The sequence below is a fragment of the Mesitornis unicolor genome, unplaced genomic scaffold (genome assembly GCF_000695765.1).
Source record: "Mesitornis unicolor isolate BGI_N332 unplaced genomic scaffold, ASM69576v1 Scaffold45340, whole genome shotgun sequence".
NCBI lineage: Eukaryota > Metazoa > Chordata > Aves > Mesitornithiformes > Mesitornithidae > Mesitornis > Mesitornis unicolor.
This window is the reverse complement of record NW_010157096.1, coordinates 1-24,401: the sequence shown is the minus strand read 5'-3', so window position 1 is coordinate 24,401 and position 24,401 is coordinate 1. Positions and strand designations below refer to the sequence as shown.

Here is a 24,401-nt window from a genome sequence, read left to right as displayed (position 1 = left end):
CAATGCTTCAGAACTTCCATTTAACGTATCTGCTGTTGAATAAATTAAAAGTAATTTAGTTGCATGCAGTAAGATTCTATATAAACTATTTCTAGTTTTAGTGTTAGGAATTTGCTTTAGAAGAAAAATAAGCCATTAGTGTACCATTTTGGGAACATAAGCACGTTCTTTTTTGATAAAGACTGCCTTGTCTCTAAAAATAGTTAACAGGAATAAGCCTCTTGCTCAAATGAGACTAGGCTCAAATATCCAATCATTAAATCTTACCTAACCAGCTGCATTGGTAATATGAATGTCAACACCTATAAGGCTCTAATACAAACACCCTTCAGTCATTCCTGGGCCTCCATTGTATTCTCCTGTCTTGAAGACCTGAGTGTGGATAATTGGCCATAAGAAAGATGACAGGGTTATTTCCCATCAGTCCAAACAAAAATATCTGAGCATCTAATGGTTCTGACAGTATCAGATTCACAAAATCACAGAATATCTCAAACTGGAGGAGATCCTGCTCCCTCGCAGGACTACCTAAAACTAAACCCTATGACTAAGAGCATTATCCAGACACTTCTTGAACTCCAAGAGGCTTGGTGCCATGGCCACTGCCCTGGGGAGCCTGTTCCAGGGACAGATCACCTTCTTGATGAAGAACCTTCTCTTAATATCCAATCTGAACTTCCCCCAAAAGTTTTCATTTCCTCACATATCACTGGTCACCAGAGAGAAGAGATCAGCACCTCCTCCTCTGCTGCCCCCCTTGAGGAAATTGTAGACTGCAGTTGAGGTCATCCCTCAGCTTTCTCTGCTCCAAGCTGAACAGACCAAGTCACCTCAGACACTCCTGGTAAGCTGTGACCTCGAGGCCTTTCACTGTCTTGGTCACGCTTCCCTGGAAGTACTCTAATAATAACTCTTACACTGAGGCGCCCAAAACTGTACACAGTGCTGGAGGTCAGGCCGCACCAGTGGTGTGTATTACGCCCTTTCCTCACAAAACGGCAACACAGATTAACTTTGGCACTCCTTACCATCATCCTCGTCACTCACATATCCAGGCTTATTCTTGTAACAGAAGAATGTTGAAGGTAGCTTGAGAAAGCCAGCGAGAGCTCTCTGTTCAGGGGTGGGTGTTAATTCGTAAACTATTATCACATCATCAGATGGAGGATCGTCTTCTGACACTGTTGTCTTCTCAGCTATTTATAGAAATTGAACAAACCATTAAAATGGAGTAATTTCAGAACAGGGAGTAACATAAACCCCACATGGCCATTATTACAGAACTGCATTAATTCTAGCGGAGTTAGAAATACATTTAGAGCCTACATAGTTTCTGTTGATTCACAGGGAACAAAAAAAATCAAAGTTACAGGATGCTAGGACAAAGCATTCTGTTAAAATTTACAAACTTCAAACCTGCATGCCCAACTACATCCTGTTCTAAAGCCTTTGGAATTCAAGTATCAGAAAAGAGGCTGCATCTTTGTATTATTACAAAGATTAAGTAAGTCATCATGTCAAACAAAATATGACTGTGGAGAAGAGGGATACAGGCGTTATCTAGAGGTAGAGAGGCAAACTTGCAGGCCTGTATAAAGAAAAAGTGAAGTTGTCTACAGCAACATGTCCTACTGCATTGCTTACAAGTGCCTTAAGTTCTAGAAAATATTCAACAGCAACTGAATATAACTTATTTCAGATTACCTGTGGGAAATCTGAGTTTTTTGTTAGCTAATCTCAATTCAACATAATAGCTATTGCTGAAACTTAGTTACAAAAGTAATTTTTAGTTCCACCTTGCTGAACAACAAAAAAATTAATGCTTTCAGCCTATTTAACTAGCTTTTCCAGCAAGTACAAATACCACTATCAATTTTATGATACAGCTTTTTCCTCCTCTCTCCTTCAACATTTAGTTGTTCATTCCACTTGTATTGAAAACAAACAGTACATAATCAAAGGTTAAAGATGAAAGCACTACCCAGAGCAAATTGCAGAAGAACATACGGCTATAAGAACAAACAGAGAGCTCTGGAAATAAAGACTGGAATTTATTACGAGTGAATGAAAGCAAAGAAGAAGGATATATCAGTTTAAGCACCATGCATTGTTTGGTTGGGATTCTGTTTGTTTGGGTTGGGTTTTAGAGTTGGTTTGAGAGGGAGAGATTGGGGGTAAAGGTGTAGGAAAAAAAATTTGTTAGCTATTTATAAAAAATACCCCATAGGCACATCAATATCCACACGTCAGCTACTTCTAAGAACAATTTCATTGCTTTAGTAGGTCAACCTACTTGCTAACACTCTCCAGGTTTTTGTTAAAGTAGTCAGCAGTCAGCATTACCCAAGTGCTTTCGAAAGCTCACTATTCTTTTCATTAGAAAATATTTGCTAAGTTTCTGGCACAATGTAGTCGGTGGGAACCTAAATCTTTGGCTAGGAATCAGACTACCACTCAGTTCCTGAGGAACAGCAGCTTTTCCTGTCAGTGTAATGGCACAGTCATCATTACGAGAGGACACAGGAACAGAAGTGTAATGTTTAGAAACACGCTCCTTGATCCTCTGACACAACTTACACACTAAAATAAATCAGCTTTTAAAAGTAGTTTTTCCACTAGTATATTCCAGTAGATAAGAGCAATATAAAGAACAGTCGAGTAAAAGCAAAATCAAAAGCACTAGTTCAAATGTCGTTTTTTCAAAGTGTTACCCAACCTTTGCCCCAGTTGATTAGAAGTTCATAATTTCAGACATTTATACAGCAGACTGTAACACAGAATCTTTTAGTTTCTACTCACCCTCCCCACAAGAAAGCTAACTTTTCTTATTCAAAAATGTTGCAAATAGCTTAAATGTATCTTCACAGGCAGCCATGAAAACAGAGCCATGCATACATACAACATATTCTTAAAAGATTGTTGGTTTTGTGATAATAGAATTTTCTACTCAGAGGAGAAAAATCCACACAAAACATCGTTAGTATATGGAAGGAATAAAATAAAGAACAATACCATGCACAACAGCTCTTTTCACGGCTGTATTATATTTTGCTTTTGTTTCAACTGACATTAAGACCAGGTAAGGCCAAATATCTATAGCTAGTCACAATACTGGTATTTTGTTTTCATGCATATATCAGCACATATCTTCTGGATAGAAGATAAAAGCAACAGAGTTTAAACTTCAATGTGTGTAACTGGTACAGTAAAAACTATAGCTTTGATTAAAACCTGTAAAGCACTTATAGAAAAAAACCTCATGCCTGACCTGAGAAAAACTTAAGTACTTTTGCATGGAACTGCAAAACTACTATGAGGTTAAATTTCTTTAGAATGTTGCCCTAGCATAACTCAGAAGCTGCTCCCTGAAAGGCATTCCCCATGAGAAAGACTAGGGTTATATTTGCATTGGGGAGGCTTGAAAACCTAATTTAGAAAGAATTTCTCTAAGTCACTTGCTATTAAGTCAGAGCTCAAAACAAAGCCACCAAAAAGCTACAATGAAGACAATTATCAACTGTAAATAAATCACTAAGTATATAATCACGTCCTAGTTATCAGAAAAGTTGAAGTGAATATCAGTCTAAAGTACCAGAAAGGCTTATTTTGTTTGTTTAAGTACAGAAACACACACCTGCACTCACACATCCCCAAAATAAAAGATCAATTTTAGGTAGCAAAAGTTCTTGCATGTATGCATTAGCACAGAATGTTCAATCACTTCACATTATAGTCATTGAATGATAAAAATAAAACTGAGTAGTTCATAAACTGCATGGACAGGGATGCCAAAAAACAGAATAGTTGTCTCTAAGTAAGATATACAGAATAGGAGTTCAGCATTTAAATAAGAACAGCTTCACTAGAAATACGATTTCAGGAAGAGGGTGTTTGGAACAACATTTTTGACATTTTTAAACAGTGTAAGACGGTAACATTAGAAGACTGTCTTCTGCAGGCGAGAATAAAAAGTTGCCTTTTAAAATGAAAATGTTGTGGAACAGCGCGAGTTGGGTATGCTGACAGCAAGCATACCTGCAGGAAGCACCAATAGTAACATCTCGTAATGACACACAACCAAACTGTAAGCTATAACAGTTCTGGTTACAGGTTCTGAAAGTAAACAAATTGGTTACTCAGCAAACTTTTCTGACCAGCCAAGGTGGATTTCATATTTTAAGTGAAGTATATACATATAAGCAGTAACTAAGGAGTTGGCTTTCTCATTTCTGTGTGCTCCTTGTTTTTTTAAAGTGCAGTAGCTAACATACTGATAATTGAGAAACTGAATTAAAACATTTCCAATACAGAGGCTAAATACACTCAAGTGTTTTACTGGATAACCTGTCTTGAGATCTTCAAGCATATGTCACTGAGGTGGAACAGCTTAGGCACTAAGAGATGTACTCTCTAAAAATAACAGGAAAAATTAATTTCTTTAGGAAACAGGAATTTTAGAGACCCAGTGTGCATGTTCTGTAAAATGGTGATGGAGAAGTGCAAGGCAGATACCCTCAGAAAATAAGGCAAACGGAAACCAAAAGCTTAAAACAGGGCCATCCATGGTGCTAGCTCTTATTAATGTACTGAGGGCTAGAGACATTCCCCAGTAGGACAAATACAGCAGTCAGACACACAATTTTAAGTACTCTTCTTCAGCATGCATGTTAATTATAAGAATCACTGAGTCAACTGCTTTGGCACAGTTGGGCTACTGTCCATGCCTGCTTAAGTGTTTTTATCACACATTCAGTGCAGTATGTAAATACCTTTACTATCAGGTTGCAAGGAAGACGTGCTTGTCCAAAAGGCCATTGGATTAGATTTAAAAAGGCTAAAATTAAATCCTAAAAAAATAAATTGTTTGGATATAAGTGTTTAACTGGCATTTCAAACGGGTAAAACAGACTTATCTATGTTCTGGAAGCACTCCATAGTCATATTTCACAGTAGAAAATATGTTAATTCAACACAAGCTTACCCAACGTGTGTAAATAGACTGCGGCTATCATCTTATCACATCACTTTATTATACTTTAGTTAATAAACAGACAGTATGTCTTCATAATTCTGAGACTAGTATGTAAATTAAAACCTACCATGATTAATGAGTCTGGCAGCAATGGAAAGCAGCACATGAAGCCTTCAAAGAGAAGTACTCTACCATTAAAACGCTAGTCAACCCCACTCTTTGCACAAAGACACTTCAGCACATTATAGTGGTCGTGTCACAGCCACAACTTCTGCGAGCGCATCTTTGTCAGATGGTGTCAGAAGCTGCATAACTGAGGATGTAAACACATGATCTCTTTTCAGGCTAAGAAAAGAGGCCAACATCTGCTGTTATTTAAGCTCTGCATCTGAAATTGCAAACGCAAATAATTAAGATCTAAAACTACTCTCTCTAGATTTGTTTACCCATTTGTTCAATCATGGGGATAATTCAAATTTTAGCTTAAGAATACATACATTTGCCGTTCTTGCACTTTACCACTCAGAGCAAAGGCTCAGGTACGTACACTACCAATCCAACTACCTATTTAAGTCTCAAGAAGTGAATCCACGGCTCCTTCTTTAAGGATTTAAGCCTGAGATTCAGGTACAGCACTTCGCAGTTATAGTTCCTACCCGAAATCCTCTCTCACTAATCAACAGAACTCCTTACTGCATCACACTTTCATTTCTATATGAAAATAATTATGACCTAAAATTCACTCCTTTAGTTGAAACTCTTGAGAGCTTGCGAAGATGTGGGTACCTGCATTAGAACGGAAAAAAACTACAAACTAATCGAGAAAAACAGAGTAACAAATTGCACAGAGATGACTGCTTATTGAGCAGTTGAATAAATCACTAGTTCAACTGACACTCACCTTTTTCCAGAATTCTAAATGAGAAGTTAGAGGGTCCATCTTGTGCCGAAGCGGGCACGTTGTCTGCCTTGCTGTCTAGTGGCTTCTGAGGAGCACCAGAGCTTTTTGGTGGTTCGGAGGCTTCCAGTTCTTTCTGTGCTGTGTTCTGAGACACTGGAATATGGTCTTCACTCTTTCTCGGAGGATTAAAGCTGAAGCCAAAAAGAGAACCAGTGGCTGAAGTATTTCCAAAGGTGAATGTCTTTGACTTTTCATTACTGAAAATGCTCTTGACAGATTCAGATCCAAATACAAACTTTGGAGGAGAAACCACTGTTTTTGTTGGTGTTTCAGAAGTGCTTGACACCTCTGCAGCCTCTATAGTTACATCAGAAGTATCATCAGCATGGCTGAGGTCAGTTCTTTCTCTGGTAGTTTCTTCTAGTACAGCTACAGCATTTTTACCACATGGAGATTCCTTCGGCGTGTTGGCACGGGAAGAAAGAGGTGTTATCAGCGTGTCTCTCTCTTGGGCATGCTTTGCTTCGTCAAAAATTTGCTTAAACGAGTCTGCAACATCTTGCAGCTTGAATCGCACAGCGAGGTGTTCTACCTTCCGCTCCCCATCTGCAAAGTCACACGCAGTCCATACCCACGCTCTCTCAGACCCTTTCATTTGCTGCAAATTCATATCCGATGTTATTCTATGATTGGCACAGAGTTTTAGTACCTGGTCCCTTCTCATTACTATACGCACTTGTTTGTTGTCGTAGTTCTGCAATATCTTAATATCACCTATACCTCTCTCTTTCCACTGATTAGCATCTTTGTCATATCTGTAGAGCTTAGCTCTGTGACTGAAAACAACTTGTTCGTTTTCCTCACCGCTGGTCACTTCCACGAGGTCAGGCAGAGGTACCACAGGTTCAAAGTACTGCCCATCTCTCTCTTCTTCTTGAGTAACATCAGAATCTTCATCTGTGCCTACTGATGTTCTACTCTGGTTCTGTTTGGCAGGAGATTTGGATGGGCTCAAGGCAGATTTAAAGCTGAAACTAAAACCTGTGGTAGACTCTCCAAATCTAAACAGATTTTTCCTTATAGGGCTACTTGCAAGTGGTGATGCATATACAGAACTACTTACACTGTCATCCAATGCTTCTTCACGCAAATCATAGTTATCCCATTCCAGAGTAGGCCCGGTACTTTCAGCGTGTGGCTTTATAACCACATCAGAAGTACTGCTAGAACAAGCAGAGCTTACATTTTCTTCTTCTGACAGTTTAGTTTTTTCATCTGTCAGAAATGTTTTGAGATCTTTTAAGCCACACTTCATTTCTTCAGCTTTCTGGATAAGCTGAGCTGTCCTACCTGTATCGACAAGTTTATGGGGTGTCTGCAGAGGTATATCGAGTAGCAGCCTTTGACACTCTTCAAACTTCTGTTTGAACTCCTCAGCCTGCTCCGGCGTCTTAAATTTTGCTGCCAGATGTTCCAACTTTGCATCACCATCGGAGAAGTCACTGGCCATCCACATCCATGCTTTGTCGGAGCCAGATAGCTGTTTCAAGTTCATTGTTGTTGTTATCCAGTGATTTGCACACACCTTCAGTACCTGCTCACGCCGCATTAATATTCTTACTTTGCCATTAACTTCATTTTTCAGAATCTTCAGGTTGCCCACCCCACGTTCTTTCCACTGGCTTGTTTCTGGATCAAACCTGAACAGCTTTACTCTCTGGGAGTATAACACTTTCTCATCTTCCTCTCCTGTAAATGGTTCTACTTTTTCAGGCATCTGAACTATAGGTTCAAAATGGATATCATCACTCTCCTCTGTCTTATACACATCATCATCCTTCTCACCAAGGTCAGCAGATGTGTTTGCTTTGTGGTCCGTCTTAGAAACCTGTGAAGAAAACAGCTTTTCACCTGCACCTGAAAAGCCTTTGAAGTTAGGGTCTTTTTTGCCAAACTGAAAGCTTTCCCCAGGAGTACTTTTTGCAAGCTCAGCAAAAGTAAAAGTGCTGCTATTTTGGCCAAAAACAAAGTCACTTTTCTCCTTGTTTGCTGTGTCTTGAAATTGGAATGGAAGCCCACTATCTGAAGACTGTTCCTTTTTGTCTTTTTCATCCATGCTTTTTAAGAAGCCAGTTGCACACTCTTTGGACGCCTCATCTTTCTTAGTGGTATTTTTACTAGACTCCTGTATCCCAAATTTAAATCCACCTGGAGGGACTGGCATTGAAAAGCTAAATCCCTCCTTTGTAGGCTTGGCTTCAGTATCAGAAGGAATCTGAAATGTAAATGGTGTCTTGCCTTGCTCAGCATGACCAAACTTAAAGCCCTTTTCTAAGAAATCACACTTAAAGCCTGTTCCCAACTGTCCTCCAGCAGGTTCAGATAATTTACTTTTCATGCCAAAAGCAGGAGTTGAAGAAGTATCACCAGCAGGCTTACTAGATGCATTTGGTGTTTGGCAGGCTATGCACACTTGTGAAGAACCTTCATTCCTCACAAGACAAGTATTGCAATCCCACTGCCCTTCCTTTTTAGCAAAAAGCCCTTCAAACCCATTTTTCTGTGGCTTACTTGCATCAGCAATGGAACCAAACCTGGGAGCAGGGGATGCCTGAACAGCAGCCTCAGGCACACTTGGTTGACTTTGTGAGTTAGGACTCTGACAAGAATGACAGTTGACATCTTTTGCTTCATTTTGGACTAGGCATACAGAGCATTGCCACTGACCTTCTTTTTTAGAAAAAGCAGTTCCCAAGTCTTTTTGAATAGCCTTTGGAGCAATTACTTGGCCAAATTTAAAGGACTTTTGCTTACCAGCTACCACTGTATTTGTTTTCTGTGGATTCTGGCAGGCAGCACACTTAGAGGCAGTGGGTTCGTTCCTTACTAAACAGATACTGCAGTCCCATTGACCTTCCTTTTTAGCAAAAGCAGATCCAAATTTGTCCTGCAGAGTGTTACCACTGGCTTTGAAACTTTCAGATTCAGTTAATGGGGTGCCATGTGTTTCCCCTATATCTGGATTTGGACTTTGACATGATACACAATTCTTTGCAGCTCCTTCATTTGGAACTAAACATACTTTACACTCCCACTGATCCTTCTTCAAGAGATGCTGCCCAAATCCACTAGAAGAATAGGTTTGTGGAGCTTCTTTTCCAAATGAGAAAGTGGTAGGGCCAGATGCGGTTGATGTAACTGTAAGGCTGCCTTTGTTATCAGATTCACTGCTCACCCCATCTTTTGGGAACTGAAAGCTAAAGTTCAAGGTCCCAGAAACAGATTTGTTAGGCTCCTTGATGTCCTGATTAGTTGTTTCTCTTGAAGTCCCACTACTCTGAGTCCCAGATCTGTCAACATTTGATCCCAAGGTTTTTAAAATATTCTGTGCCTCCTCAAACTTACTTTTGAAAAGCATTGCTTCCTCAGGTGTTTTAAATCTAATTGCAAGCTGTTCTGGTTTTGGCGACTCATCTGCATAATCTAAAGCATGCCATACGAATGACTTATCTGATCCAGCATTTGGAATTAATTTCATATCAGTATTGATGTAGTGATTTGCACAGATTTTCAGCACTTGGTCCCGTCTCATTAAGAGACGAAACTTGCCAGATACTTTATGTTTCAGTATTTTCACATTTCCAATACCCCTCTCTTTCCATTCTTTAGATTCTGCATCGAAACGGAAGAGCTTGGCTCTGTTGCAGAAGAACTCTTCTTCATCTTCCTCACCTGTCTTTACTTCAATCTTGTCAGGGAGTGGCACTACAGGATCAAAATGAGGACCATCATCATCCTCATCTCCACCATGGGTGCTTCCTCCCTCTGTTTCATGACTTCTATTGGCCAAATCTGAATTTGAAGTCATAAATACAGGCTTGCTTGGTTCTTGGACACTAAACACATCGTTCTTCTCAAAACCCAGGTTTTTGTGTGCATTTTGTCCCATGCCTTCTCTAAAAGAGATGCCTGGAATATGTTTATTGCCAAAACTGAAGACATTTCTTTGACTACTTATGTGATCATTAACTGGTTTTTGTTCTACGTATCTATCATCCTGTAAAGGTTTATCAGATGTCAGAAGACCCAAGAGGCTTTCGCTGCTATTAAAAGGTGCATTAGGAGGCTGTGCTGGAACTTGAAGAGAAGAAAAGGTAAAGTCTCCATCATTAGACTTGAAGTTAGTGTTGAATTTAAAAGTTGTTGGCTGACTCGACTGTGCTGGTGTTGACAGAGATGGTTTTGATACTTCTGCTGCTCCTGGCTGTCCAAATTTAGATTTTTGAAATTCTATCACTTTTGATTCTACAGGCTTTAATGTTGGTGGTGGGACCGAAGGCTTTGTGAAATAGCCTGGTTCAGGCAATGGTGGATTTGTGCTTGCCGGTGGAACACTGTAATTGTAGTAATCATCACCCCCACGAGGAGAAATGAGTCCAGTAGCAGGAGAATCGAAACGCAGAGGTGCACCATATATTTCTTGAGAAAACATACAAGAAGTGTTTTGCAGAGGTGGTGTATGCATCGGTTGTTGATAAGCGTATATATGTTGCTGAGGTGTAAGTCGGTTCATGCCATAGACAGGAGCCTAAAGAAAAAGCAGAAAACAATTTTTTTTCTTGATTGCTATGATAATATAGAGGACAAAGTCTTACTATGCTGAAGCCCGCATAACATGTACACCAGTTTAATCTAAACCAATTTTTGCTTAGTTTAAACTGATTAGTTTAAATCTTGAAGGGCATTTGAAAACAAGCATTTAAAAAAGGGGCACAAGATGAGCAGTTTGTTGTTTGGTTGCTTTGTTTGTTTGTTGTTTGTGTTTTGGTTTTGTTGGGTTTTTTTTGTTTTGTTTTTTTAAATTAAAAAACCTCAACCTTGAAATCCTCATTCTATTTTGCCATACTACTTTGGGGTAAAAATAAAATAAAAAATTAGGCACTATCACACATACCCTGTAGGAGACACATACTAATGTATTACAGACATTTTGCTGCCTTTTCCTCCTAAGCCCCACATCCCAAAAATAGGGCAGAAAGATAAATTATTAGCAGTCCAAGTTTGTCAAATACCACATAGGTAACCATCCAACTATATACAGAATCAAAAGCAGTCACTTTCAGTAGATCATTGGAAGTGCTTAAGCGGATAGATTTGTTCTCACCTTTGTTGGTGTTACATTGGTTGCAGCAGTTCTGAGAAGATACTGAGAGTTATAGGCTGGTGACTGGTTGTAGTAAACAGAGGGGCCAGTGGTAGCAACTAAAAAAGAACAGCAGGAAAACAGTTGATTTTGTTGTTGTTTTGAATGGACTGTCCCAAGCAATCAGTTTTGAGTTGTGAATCACTAAATAACTTCTGCAATATTTTCAGAACTGTTTCTTCTTACTTCATTTAGCCAAATGTTTAAATAAAAATTCAGCAGCAACTTACCTGTTAATGGTGCTTCATGAAGATTTTGTGCTCTTTGATAACCCTCTGACATTGTTTCTGTTCCATAGCTTTCAGCAGGCCACCGATGAGATGACGCATTTGAGTTGGAATTATTAAGTTTCATTTCTTGCATTTCATTCTGTCAAGACAGTGTGCCAATCAAGAGTATTAAGTGTATGTTACATAGGTATTTGTAGAAGAAAACATAAGGAATGATCCCTACCCTTTTGCCATTTAAAAGCATGTTCAAGCTTGAAAAAAAAAAAAAAAAAAAGAGTGACCTACTAAAATCATCCATGATCTGCCCATGCAGTACAAAGTACTAAAATTGTGTTCTAAACTCAGAAGTAACAAAAAAAAAAAAACACAAAAAAAACACAAACCAGAGCCACTCAAGTTGATGAGAACCAAGCTGATGAAAGCAGAACTCTTTCTGCATGCAGTCCTTAGAAGGATTACCTCCGCACCCAAGTCCCAAAGAAGAGTTTTTAAGCAAAAAGATTTACTCTTGCATTCAATTTAGGTAGATGTTCACAGAAGATAATTCCACTGATTTAAGTAGTAGTCTACGAACTGTAAGCCAGCCCATGCTATTATCACAAAGTCCTTACTGTAACTAAAAGGCCAACGGTTCTTTACTGAATACAGTGACAAAATTGTTTACCTTTAAAGCTTCCACTTGCTGACAGATCATTTGAAGTATAGATCTGTGATCTTCTGCCCACTGAGGAGGAGTTTTAGGAGAAAACTAGGAAAAAAAGTTAATTGAATCTTGTGAATTTTTATTCAGACATAACAATTCCCCAAAATAACAGCTGGCTAATATACCTTGTAGCTCTTAGTTGGTGATGGGGTGGAATGTTTCATCTCTGAATCTACAGCTCGTGACAGACCATTTCTGAAGGCAAGACTTCCCTCTTCACCATTCTCGCCAAGTTCCTGGATCACTGCATCTAGCATTTCTCTCACAGTTTCAACAGACACTGGCAGCTAGAAAGTTATTCAAAACATGAATCACGATTGCAATTCTCCCTCAGATCAAGACAGACTACATAAAGGATTCTGGCTGAACAATTCACAGGGCTTTCATCACAAATAATACTGCTTTTGTCAGCAAAGCTCTAGATCTTTTAAGAGCAACGCAAGAAAACAATTCACACAAACATTAATTCTATTTGTTTTCAAACTATCAGTCTCTACAAAAAGACAGCGTCAAAAGTAATTTGTTTACATTATAGTTTTTATCCACAGAGTAGTCAGAATATTGCATGATCTGGTAGGTTACAGAAGTTGTCCAGAGTTTAATCAACCCACTGGTGTTAAGCAGGTTATTGGTCTTGAATGAAGAAACAAGTTTAACTTGCCTTAACGCAAAGTTAATGGTCTGAAAAAGTTAACGTAAATGCAAATAATTTCATTTTGAAACAGTAACCAAAGCCACTGCATCTCTTCACAGACGTTTTTAAAGCAAGAATTACTTACTTTCTCAGCTACTGACATATCTGAGGAGCTTTCCTCAATAATCTTCATTAGATAATGCTTGCATTTATGAAGATAAGTTTTGTGTTCTTCTTGTTCTTCTGGCAGTGTGGCATCATTTTCAACCTCTTCTGCCTTTCTTTGAAAGATCTAAAGAACAGAACACCATTAATTAGGATCAGTCAGAAAGCAACCAAATAAAGCAAAGCATTTTGGGGTTATGCAATTTTTTAAACTTACCACGGCAAGATTCCAGTACGAAACCACATTCTTAATAGCTTCAAATGCTAGTAAAGCATCATCAGTCTTGCCATCAACCGCATCCAACATTGCAAATGCTATACGTGCCTCTTCTTCATACCCCGCAACCTGAAAGACCTAAAAAGAAAGTGAAAGACAACTCATATCTAACCGTGGAATTACTCATCCATTATTTTATCCCTAAAATACTGGGAAAATGCTTTTTAAAGTTGGTACTAAGGGTGTTCAGTGCCTTCCAATAATAGAGAGTTGTAAAGGTAAGAATAGAGTTGTAAGGAAAGATACTCTTCCCCCTTTGTCAGACGCTGATACTACCAAATTTCATCATTAACAGGACAACAGTAATAACAACATGAGCTCTACAATGCAGAGAAACCCCTCCCCAACTATGTAAGTTTCCAACATAGAGCCTCTCTTACTTCAACCTTGGCTTAATCATCTGTACCTGAATGTCTACACTATGGAAGTGTCTGAAGAAAGGATCAGTAGGTTCAGGAATACTCCTCTTCTTTTTGATAATTTCCAGCATAGGCAAAACTTTCTTCCAGTAGTAGACGCTTCGTCCAATGTATTCCTTCTGGTCATAAAAGGAGTTAAGGCTAATGCCCTGGTGAAAAAAAGGAAATAGCAGCACACTTTACTTTCAACAAATTGAAGACAAAATGCTCTTCATACATATCCTTCTCCCGTTTTCTTGAAAAGCTCCAAGAGTGCTTCTCCGACACTTGACATAAATGTCCTGAGGTTTATCTCAAGAGCTATGTAAAGCTACATACTTGTAGAAAATAACACTACAGTTTAAAGACAGCGTTTTATAGGTTGACTAAAGCTAAAATTTGCTTGACAAAATAAAACAGCAATTCTCAATAACGCAGTCTCACTCAATATCCACCCCCTCCCCTCCTCCAGGCTATTTATAGTTTGGAAAAATAAAAGAGAAAAAACACCTTGGCTGCTACATATTTTAAAATCATCTCAGCTTACTGTTTTTTGCAGGCTTTTTGCCCAGTGTATAATTAAGGCAGGTTGAAGGCCATGCTTCTCCAGTGCTCGCAGAGTATTTATTCCATGCTGCACAATAAGCCTCAGTTTTGCTGCTGTTCCTGGTCTGAATATCAGAAGAAACATTCCTTGATTAGTATTCTGTTTTTCATCTGTTCACATTCTGTTTACTTGATGAACACAGCCCACAGTTTTAGTTCTAATCTGCCCCTAGTTTAAAAATGCATCGTTAGAAATGAAAATTCCATTTCTAGAAGTCTTTGAAGCATACCGAGTCCCTACTACAACAAAGCTTCAATGTCCAAAATATGTCAAAAAAGCAATGTAATTTTACAATAATCTACTGGGACCAAAGCAAGCTGCTGTGGAAATAGCTGCTAAAGGCTTCAATAAACATTTCCAAAAAGAAAAAGCCTTACGTTGTTTTTCTCTGAACAAGAGTACGGACGGCATCCCACCACGATCGTTGCTTTTCGGTATAGAGCTGTTTGCACACTGGCAACGGTAAGAATTGAGGCTGATGCGTGCCATAGTGAGAATTAAACTTCTCTTGCAATTGTAAGTTGCTAGTGAATACCACCCCAAGTAGAAATACCTGGTTTTGTAAAAATAAATAAATAAAAAGGTATTAAACACCAAAAACCCTTAAATTGTATAGTATATCTAAGAACTGTGAAAGTTCACTTACTTCAAGATCCAATAAGCAAATGGATTCAGGAGCATCTGTCTCAAGCCTTGATGTTTCTTGGGGCAAGTGAAAAAGCTGCTTTAACCATTTGCGCATTGGGGGTAAGACTGACATAGAGTTCCACTGCAAGCCAAGCCACACAAGGTGCTGGAGACTGCCATTGTGCATTCGAACAGCACCTATGCAAAAACAAAGTTGGATGCAGATGTCAACTTCCTACAAGTCAGCAAGATTTGTACCTGACCAAAGCTGGGTTTCACGTTTCACTCTGACAGAGCTGCCAGAGATACTCTGCTGACCAATGAGCATCAAGATTCCAACTTTCACTTACGGAAGATTACAAAATTAAAATTAGCCAAACATATCAAGTAGACAGTTAATGTGAATGCTCAAGCCATCAGCCCCTTAAGTTTCTGAGGGAATGACTCTCAGATTTCATTTCACTTCCATCCTCACCATATTCAGACCAATAGGTGACTATTTTTAGTCAACCTATTTAATTCTCCAAAACCTTTAAGGAATTATTCAAAAAAGCACTTCTTTACTTTGCAATAAAGTCCAAGTCTTGCTTAGGACATTAGGGCAACTTTGGACAGGTATTCTAGGTATTCATCTTTTGTTGCAATATGAAGTATTAGTAGAAGAGCTTCTGGTACATAAAGTTGTGTTGAGTTTCAGAAAGTAACACCTCTTACCAATATCGTACTTATTAAGTTCCACTTGCACTGGTGCTTGTGTACTGACATTTCCAATATCATCCGTGCCAATAAAAGATCTCTCTCTAGAAGCGCCACTCTCAAACAGGCTATCAAACAATGTAAACAAACCACTCTTGTTTGCAAAAGACTCGACAATTTCTTTAAAGAAGTCTTGCTTGCCATGGCTTAAGTTCAGCAGCATATGACCTAGAAAACAAAAATATCACTTCACATAAATACGGCAGTGAACATAAGGAAAAGTAATACTTGATACATTGGACTGTTCTGGCTACTAAAGGCTGTGCAGGAATCAGGATTTCCCCTTATGAAACCTACAGATTATTAAGCTCTCCTTGTGATTAGGTCAGTGTTTCAGCAAATAGGCTTTCCAAGCTTTTACTGACAGCAATCCTAAGGCATCTCTAAATCTAGTTCTTCAGGAAAACACACTATTATTTCTAGGGGCATTGCAACTGTCCTTAAAATAAGTAGCTGTATTACAAGTAGTCTGTCTTATCAAAATCCATTCTGAAACAATTGAACCTGAAGTCTAGTGGGTTTGTTTTCACCTAGGCCCTGCAAGAGTTTGTAAACTGAAAAAACTGTCTATACTTAGCAGCAAAAAGAGCAAGGCTGATGAACGAGGATGGAAGGACAGAGAAACAGTAATATTTTCTTTTATTCTTGAGGCTAACAATACTTGAAAAATAGTATCAGCAGGCAGAAGCCATTTCCAGCAGGTTGAGAGATCATAAAAGTCAATTCTATCTTAGTGTGCTGGAGAGGCAAAAGGGAAGAAAAACAACCACACTTGAAAAAAAATAGAGAAAGCACTCTACTAGCATGCTAAAGAGGAGAAAGAAACTTCAGGTGTCAAGATCAAACTACATTTACTTTGTTTTACATACATAGTCAGAACCTATAAGGTTTTATTGCATAGTAAAGCGTTAACATTACATTTCAAGCTAACAAATATGTTCTTTAACAAACCACTTAGCTCTTAAAGTAACTATCTATAACATTGAAGTGAACTATGCAGTTATTTTTATTACCAGACTGGCTTTTTCGATCACAGGCCAAAATCTCTAGCACATCTTGTCCACTTTGATCCCCTCTTATTATTTTTGACTTTGGTTTAGGAACCTGGTAAAGTAAGGAGAGAATTATTACAGCTTTTTCACAATAAGAGCAGATAATTTAGATTAGTCTTAAGAATTAGGAAACAATGTTCTTTTTAGTATTTGAAAACTATATAAAACATAAATTAAAAACATAAAAAAGAAAACTTTGTTAATTTTGAGGGTACCATGTCACACATCCCCACGGAACACATGGGAGAGGGTGCAGGAACCCATGCAAAAACCCAAGGCGGACAATTTTATCTCTTGCAAGTAGCATTAAGTGTGCACAAGAGCAAGCTAATACCTGGAATGCAAGCAGTGGCATAACAAGGACAATCAATTTTACTTCATATGGCAAAGAATTAAGCTTTATTTTTTCATTCTGCTGTCTACACAACAAATACATGCAAACTGTTCAGTCCATCCCGTTCCCTCCCTATAGCAATAAGCCTAACACTTAACATATGTGTTCAGCTGTACTACAGCAAAGGGAATATAATGTAGAAAATAAACTCACTAGCCTTTAAGAATCATATTTCTACTCTGGACAGGTAGGGAAACAGTTGAAGATACACTTTTACCCTATTCACATCATTTGAAACCTTCTAAAGAATTGTGAAAGAGTAGGGTTTGGTGACTGAGGAGGGAATGTTTCCTTAGGCACACAAACACGAGTTCATCTCAGGAATACAGGAGTTCAACACATGTACAGCAAGAACATTTCAACAACTGAATCAACTAAAGGCATAAACTGAAAAATTACTTACCTGGAAGCTTATCAGGTAACACAACGCTGCTAGTTCACACACAGCTCTCCACTGCGCCTCACTGTGTTGGGCCATTTTCAGCAGCAAAGTTCCAGCATGCATGTACAGCTGTCCTTTCATTTCCACAAACGTACAAGACAACTCATCGGCCCCATTCACATAGGGTTTCACAGACTGAAGCACACGATCAAAACTAAAACAGAGAAGACTCATTCTAAACAGAGTCCTGGTAAAAGCTATAGCACATCGGTTTGGTTGATGAGTCAATGGTTAGTAACTGTCTCTGTTGCTTAAACCCAAATTGCACTAAAAAGTACAACAATGGTCTCAAACTTTCAAAACTCTCGACTTAGCTTACTGAATTAAAACTTTTTCAATATTACCTAGATATTTACAGTCTCTTTCAGCACATCTTTGCACAGCTGCTTTCAAAACTATTCTTCTAAACCATGTGTATAAACTTGTTCACTACTGCTGACTTAGAGACATGCAGGGGGCACCAGTCACTCTGCTCTTCCCTTTCCTTCATTCATCAGAAAGGCCTAAAATACAGCTAGACAGGCTCTTAAAAACAGAAGTACTGAAGAAATCTGAGTAGCTTTAGGCTAGTACACAACCCCTACCAGAAAACAGTTAAAACACACTTTCTGTTATCTGACAAAACTATAATGGCTGTTAGCATTGCCATGATCAGATGCTTCAGATGTAATCACCTTGAAAGGCTCTATAAAAACGGCAGTAGAAAACCCAAAATGGTTTTGGTCAATGTTAGAGGAAAAAAGAATAATATTGTTTTACAAATGACAATATAACAGCCATTGCACAACTGAGGAACAAAGGCAAGTCAATAAAAGCCAGTAAGAAAAGGAAGATAACAGAAAGAAAGGACACAGATCTTAATCAACATATGGACTACAAACATTGTTTTGTACTACTCTAGGTATGCCTCAGATGATAGGCCTTGAAGTCAGCTGGCTTAGCTGGCACTGTAACACCATCAGTTTTCCCTGAATGAGAGAAAATACAAGGGGCTCACTTCCTCCCTCCCAACTATACTATGCACATAAAATTCCCAATTATTCCAGTATGTGTTGTGTTAAATTTCAAACAAAACAACCATAACAAAGGTGATACACAAGAGGTGTTTGGTTTGGGTTTTTAGGGTGGTTTTGGTTTTTTTTAATTGTCTGGGAAATCTGAATTAGCCAATTGTCTAAGAACAGCAGAACAGAATAATCCTACTGAAGGGAAAGAAGGTAAAGTTAACTGATCCAGGACATCAATGAGTCTTCTCCATAGTTGCCTGCTGACTATTCAAACAAGCCTTGCATCCCAGTCAAAAGAGAGCCTGCAGTTGAAACCCAGCCAGAACCATTCTTAGGGGCTAGTACAGAGACTCTCCTCTCCCATCCACAAGTTAAGGAGTGAAAGAGAAGCTCTGCAGATGTTCTGTGACCCAGGAAAAACACCAAACAACAAAAAAAAACAACACAAAAAAAACCCCTGAACTGTTCTTAAGAGGGTTTTTTTTCCTTAACTACAGGAAAATTAAAACAGTACCTTTCAAGTGCTTCTCTGCATTCCTGAACATCTCTAGAAGAAAGCGTCAGTTTGACAAAGCTGGAGTAGGCCAGCAGATGATCTTTCTTGATAGCTCTCCAGTTATTTTTATCAGACTCCAAGTCTTGTAAAGTTTCCAGATATTCCTAAAGAAGAAAGTTCATCACAGGATAAGGAACAGTAATCCTTCCATGAAGGCAAGGGCAGTACTCCTCCAAAACATATTAGTAGCGTTTACTGCATAATCCAGTTTCAAAGGTAAGACCTTAACATATCCTTCAGCAGCAAAGTTCCAGGGAACTATATGTGTGAGCAATTTTATCCCTAATGGAACTGCTATATCTAACTCGACTTTCAAAGTTAGAAATTCAATAGCTCTATAAGGTTTAGTTTTTTTAGGGAGAAAATTCCAATTAAAAAAGCCCCAAGAAGTATTTTGTAATTCCACTGGTTTCAGTAGACTTGCATTTGAAGGAGTCAAGTCACTTGAGAAACACCTGTCAGAGAAATGACACTAAGAGAAACAGACCAATTAAAATTATATGGAAGACTATCACAGGATCAAAATATGATTAAACACCTCAAGTGTCTCTACAACACAGGAACACCATTCCAAGCTTGACTGCAAAGGTATTTTCTTCTCTGCCTTCTGACAATGGGCCACAGCATCTCTTAATCTATTATTTGAACGATAGAGGGCAACTAGTCTGATATTTATGTAGATATCATCTGGTCTTGCATAAAGTTCTTCTTGAATCAAGTCAAAGAGCTGATTCCATCCATCTTCACCTTTACAATCCAGTAACTGCTCCTGTTAAACATAAAGGCAACATATTAATACTTAATTTCCCACATGAGTCTTTTCAGCAACTACAGTACCAGCTTTCTTTCTTCCACTACATAGACTACATTACTCTTAATAGCTTTTGGGTATTACATAAAGTTTAATGAAATACTCAATTATTTAAAAAGGGAGATAACTATCATAGAAGAAAATCCTCAGAAGAAACTGTCTCCTACCAACAGTAAGTAATGGTTGCCAAACCATTTGGTACAATAACAGCATACCCTGCCATAGACAACCTTGCTTAAAAAAAAAAACAGACACCTTATGACTTCAGTGTTGTTGCTGCCTAGCTACACAAAATGAATGTATAGGTGCAAAAGTGAGATTGCATGGCTGAAAGCACTTACACAGTACTTGAGAATTACAGCATTTCTCACATTCTGCAGTTGGTCGTAATACAGATTTAAAAACATATAGGAAGTGTAGAGCAAGAAAGCCTGAGTTCACAGGCCTGCTACCTTCCTGCCAGTCACACAATAGAAAGGATCAGGTAGTGCCTATGTAGTAATAACTTCTCAGATGCGATCGCTAGCAGTTTCTCAGCATTTTTTTAAGAGGATTAACTTTTAACCATTAAAAAAGGGTACGAAAGGCTGTTGCTGCAGCTTTCTTGAAAGCTAGACAAAAATGTCAGACCGCAAAGAAAGTAACATGTAATAGTCTTAATATTAAAGACTCTAAAATAATTTAGCCAGAAGAGTTTTGAGTGAGATGACATGCACAAAGCACTCAAGTCAGATGCTGAAAATTTCTTTAAGCCACAAAACAGAAGTAATTTGGAATTTACCTTCAACCTGTAAACAGCAGGACTCCCAGGGAAGAGTTTAGCAGCTCTCTCAACCCAGTATTTTGCTCTTCCATCCGTAACGTCGTTATTGCATAACAACTCTGCAATCTTCAATACAAGATCTTTCTGTGTTGGGTTCAACTCAACAGAACGCTAGTTTTTCCCATGCACACAGAGGAGGAAAAAAAAAGTAACAATCTTACAATCCATATGGAACAAGAAAGTTATCCCCCCACAAACAGACTCAAATATTCCAATTAGTTAGATCTACCAGTATATTAAGAAAAGCCTATCTAAATGTCACCACTAGTTTACAGTGCCCAGATACAACTGGTCAAAAGCATAAGAAATAATGCAAAAGCTGTCTCCTCCGCATCTACCACTACCTGCCGCTACACACAGGCAGTAGGACTATAAGGACCTCTAGTCTAACCAGGTGTGGACACCTAAAAAAAAATAGTTAAGATACACAGTTTAAGAAGTGTTATAGCACTTCATGGAGTTGCGTTGGCAATCAGAATACTAAGCACATCATCTCCCTCCCCAAAACCAGAACAAAGACATTTTGATTGGCAATTTGACATTTACACGCTTGCCTAATCAAAGTTAGATTTGCCCATCCCTTCTGTCCCCTCTCCTTCCAAAACCAACCAAAAAACACACTAGGCCAACAGTCTTCTAGTAGGAACTAGATTCCTGTTGTCATCACAGTCCACGTTAAGGAATTCTACAAAAGTCACAGATCCTTAGTCCAAAAAGCAATGTATGACATGGGAAGAATTTAACAGCAGGCAGCACAAAGATCAAGTCCAGAAAGAAATAAATTACCAACTTCAAAAGATATTACTGAAGCAAGTGATATCAAGTGAAGAATCTCCTCTGCCGTGCTTCATATGCTTTTCACTGTCAAATGTGCACAAATAATACAGTTGGGTTTTGTTGTTTGTTTTGGGTTTGGTTTTTTTTCAGAAAAAAATCACATTGTCTTCTACAGGTTTGAGAATGTCCAGCATGGAATTAGTTCAAAAGTCCATTTACAAAGGAATAAAGCAGGACATTAAGCATCAGTGTAGTACTTACTTTATAACACCCAACAGCTTTTTCTATATTATCCTCAGCTTCGTAAATCTGTCCAAGAAATCTGTGTGCTTTGGGATCTCTCTCTTGTACGCTGAGGTATGTAGATATATACCTATGGAGGAGAAAAAATAAGTCAGCTACTTGATCAATATTTTTCAATAATACTTCCTCCCCCTACCTACAATGATAACTTCATCTACCACAAAGAAAGTACAGATACATTTTGTTATAGATACTTTAAGGTTCAGTCAAGGTAAGAAGCAACATTGTTTTACATGCACAGATGCTATTTACTTGCCAACAAGTATTTCTGTTTATTAAAAAAAAACAATAGTAGTTTGCAGAAACAGTAAGTACTACATAATATAATAAGAAAAAAAGCCATTACAACCAGGTAAGTTTTTAAGTACCACAGAAGCTTCTTTTAAGTTGTTGTTTTATAAGCTTTAAATGGCACTCAATATCCACATTTACTGCTACTTTAGGATAGCATAATATTGATCTTAGTTTCTCTGATCTACTTTATATTCATTTAGCTTTTCTCATACGCTTTAGAGAAGAGAAAAACAAACATACGTCAACACGTTACCTTTTAGCAAGTTCGTATTCTTTTATTTCAAAATACAGCTTAGCAAAGAGGAACCCTTTCATCGATTTCTGAAGGAGAAAAAAACATGACAGACACTTTAAACGTACAGTAGGGTGATCCTTCTCTTCAGCAATGGATAATACTTTTGAATGACTGAATTTGATAACTAGATTTCAGCTCAAATCCATTCATATTTAAGAGTTTGTTTTTGAAAGATGTAGGATTAAGAATGAAAAGACTAAGAGTTTTTCCTATAATCAGCAAAGACTACTAGGCAAAACAGAGATTAAAAGTGAAGCCCTGACACATGTGGCATTCTATAAACACTTCTGATTAAAGAGTGGAAGAAGTGGAAGCTACATCTAGTCTCTTTTGTTGCAGTATAGCAAAGAAAACAAAAAATTCCTACAAATCAAGAGATAGCTGCCTTCTAGCCTTGCTGTAGTCAGTCATCAGACACTACTGTTTAAATATGCTTGAAGAAAAAACATTTTTTATCTAAGTTGCTCTCAGTTTGGGTAAGAAATATATTTCTGCAGTAGTTTATTTTTGCTGTTGCCAGCCTAAGATAACCTGAACATACATACTCCATAGGCAAAAGGCGAAACATCTCCAAAGGTATTTTTGGTGGGCAGAACAAGGAAGCAACAAAAGCAGAACAAAAAGAAACACACAGAGCAGGCAGAGGGCAAGATAGCAGAAGTAAAGAGTGAAAGGAATCAGCTAAAGAACTAAGTCACAAGGAAAATCTTGAAGGTAGAAGTAAACCAGACAGAAGTTTAAAGTTAGAGCTCCCAGTATCAGTTCAAAAGCAGATTTTGCTTGTGAACCGAAACATACTGGGACTGGTGACATCTGTGATTCCAAACAACTGTATACAATCTGAATACACTTGAATTACCAGTTTTCCCTCCTTCTCCCACCCCTGCTCTTCAGGCAAAAGTTTGAAAAGTGGTTTAGAACCAGGGCTCCTGAGATACATCAAGTCTTCAGTCTGTATTTTTGAAACGTTATAAAAAAGACACTGAAATACAAGAGTGGAGTCACACTTGGCATCTCCACACAGATTAAAAAAAACCCTCAAAATAAACGCTTTACAGCGTTATAAAGTGCCCACCCCTAAAATCAACACAACAAGAAAACTAGTAACTATTTCCACCATTGACTGTGCTACACAATTAGTTGTAGACATTATTTTAAAAAAAAACAAAAAACAAACATACTGAATATGCACCAGTTGGCCTCACGCACAACAGAAGAAGAGGAATTTTATTTATTATTTTTTTTAACACATTAGGAACATCAAAACAATTAAAGAGCATCTCCGATTCTGGTCGTGATACACTTGACACTGTTTGGTTTAAACAGCACCCAAGTCAATTAAGCAAAGTCACAGGGCAGCTTTGTTGCTGCTGGGAAAGGTACAAATGATGACGATGTACACAGGCCCCGCATAAAGACCCTACTGCATAATGGTGCACACGGATGCATTCATGCCCTGCAACTGCTGAATAGTCTACCTCTGCAATAAAATCAATTCAGAGCAGCAGAACAGGATCTTTCAGGATTAAATAGCTCCCATAAACTGCATCAGACTGCTGTGATCTCTGTACCATTTTCCACGTAAAATGGAAAGGTAACCAACCATGCAGAGGTCTTTGTACCTCTGTCCAGTTACTAAAATACAGTAGGAAACTTATTCTCTCCCAGTTCTCCCACTCTCAATACTGTTATTTAACAAAGCAGTCGTACAGTCAAGAATCTTAAACACACAGCACATAAAAGAAAACCGAAAGTGTCTCACATGTTCCCTATTTCAGTTATTTACTGTTCTAAGAAAAAGAAACTCAGAAAACCTAGGAACTACGCTCTCACAAAACTGAAGAATGCTGTACTCACTGAGCTGGGGAGCTCTTTAAAGCTATACTATGGCTTACTAGGTACAAAAGGCAGGGGCACAGCTCTGGTAAACCACTGCTCCTGGTTAGGGAAAGCACTTTCAGTAAGCAAAACCCCATGCCTTTCCTCACAGCAGCTTCCTCTACCTCAGCTCGAAGTAAAGAAACCCTCAGTAAATAGAGGCTCAGAAATACCCCCCCGAGAGACACCATAACCACTTTTTCCTCTTACTGCCAGGGGTGAGAAAAGGCAGAGCAGACCAAGCCCTGGCACCGCAGCACCCGGCACGGCGCGGGGAGCCGCAGCAGCCAGGCCTC

General features: G+C 38.5%; 1 protein-coding gene across 1 annotated transcript in view; it reads right to left on the bottom strand.

The window, feature by feature from the left end:
• Positions 1 to 22,253, bottom strand: part of RANBP2 (RAN binding protein 2) — a gene marked incomplete at its 5' end in the record, with an annotated part of 29,943 nt that extends 7,690 nt beyond the window's left edge. The window contains 20 exons of the mRNA XM_010178719.1: positions 1,029 to 1,196; positions 5,874 to 10,461; positions 11,038 to 11,135; positions 11,307 to 11,445; positions 11,971 to 12,054; positions 12,135 to 12,296; positions 12,789 to 12,935; positions 13,026 to 13,163; positions 13,492 to 13,653; positions 14,031 to 14,154; positions 14,468 to 14,643; positions 14,737 to 14,915; positions 15,432 to 15,641; positions 16,487 to 16,577; positions 17,323 to 17,515; positions 18,883 to 19,028; positions 19,463 to 19,693; positions 20,517 to 20,669; positions 21,597 to 21,708; positions 22,186 to 22,253. Coding sequence (XP_010177021.1) covers positions 1,029 to 1,196; positions 5,874 to 10,461; positions 11,038 to 11,135; positions 11,307 to 11,445; positions 11,971 to 12,054; positions 12,135 to 12,296; positions 12,789 to 12,935; positions 13,026 to 13,163; positions 13,492 to 13,653; positions 14,031 to 14,154; positions 14,468 to 14,643; positions 14,737 to 14,915; positions 15,432 to 15,641; positions 16,487 to 16,577; positions 17,323 to 17,515; positions 18,883 to 19,028; positions 19,463 to 19,693; positions 20,517 to 20,669; positions 21,597 to 21,708; positions 22,186 to 22,253 — 7,369 coding nt within the window. The remainder of the gene's footprint in view (positions 1 to 1,028; positions 1,197 to 5,873; positions 10,462 to 11,037; positions 11,136 to 11,306; positions 11,446 to 11,970; positions 12,055 to 12,134; positions 12,297 to 12,788; positions 12,936 to 13,025; positions 13,164 to 13,491; positions 13,654 to 14,030; positions 14,155 to 14,467; positions 14,644 to 14,736; positions 14,916 to 15,431; positions 15,642 to 16,486; positions 16,578 to 17,322; positions 17,516 to 18,882; positions 19,029 to 19,462; positions 19,694 to 20,516; positions 20,670 to 21,596; positions 21,709 to 22,185) is intronic.
• Positions 22,254 to 24,401: the final 2,148 nt, after the last annotated feature.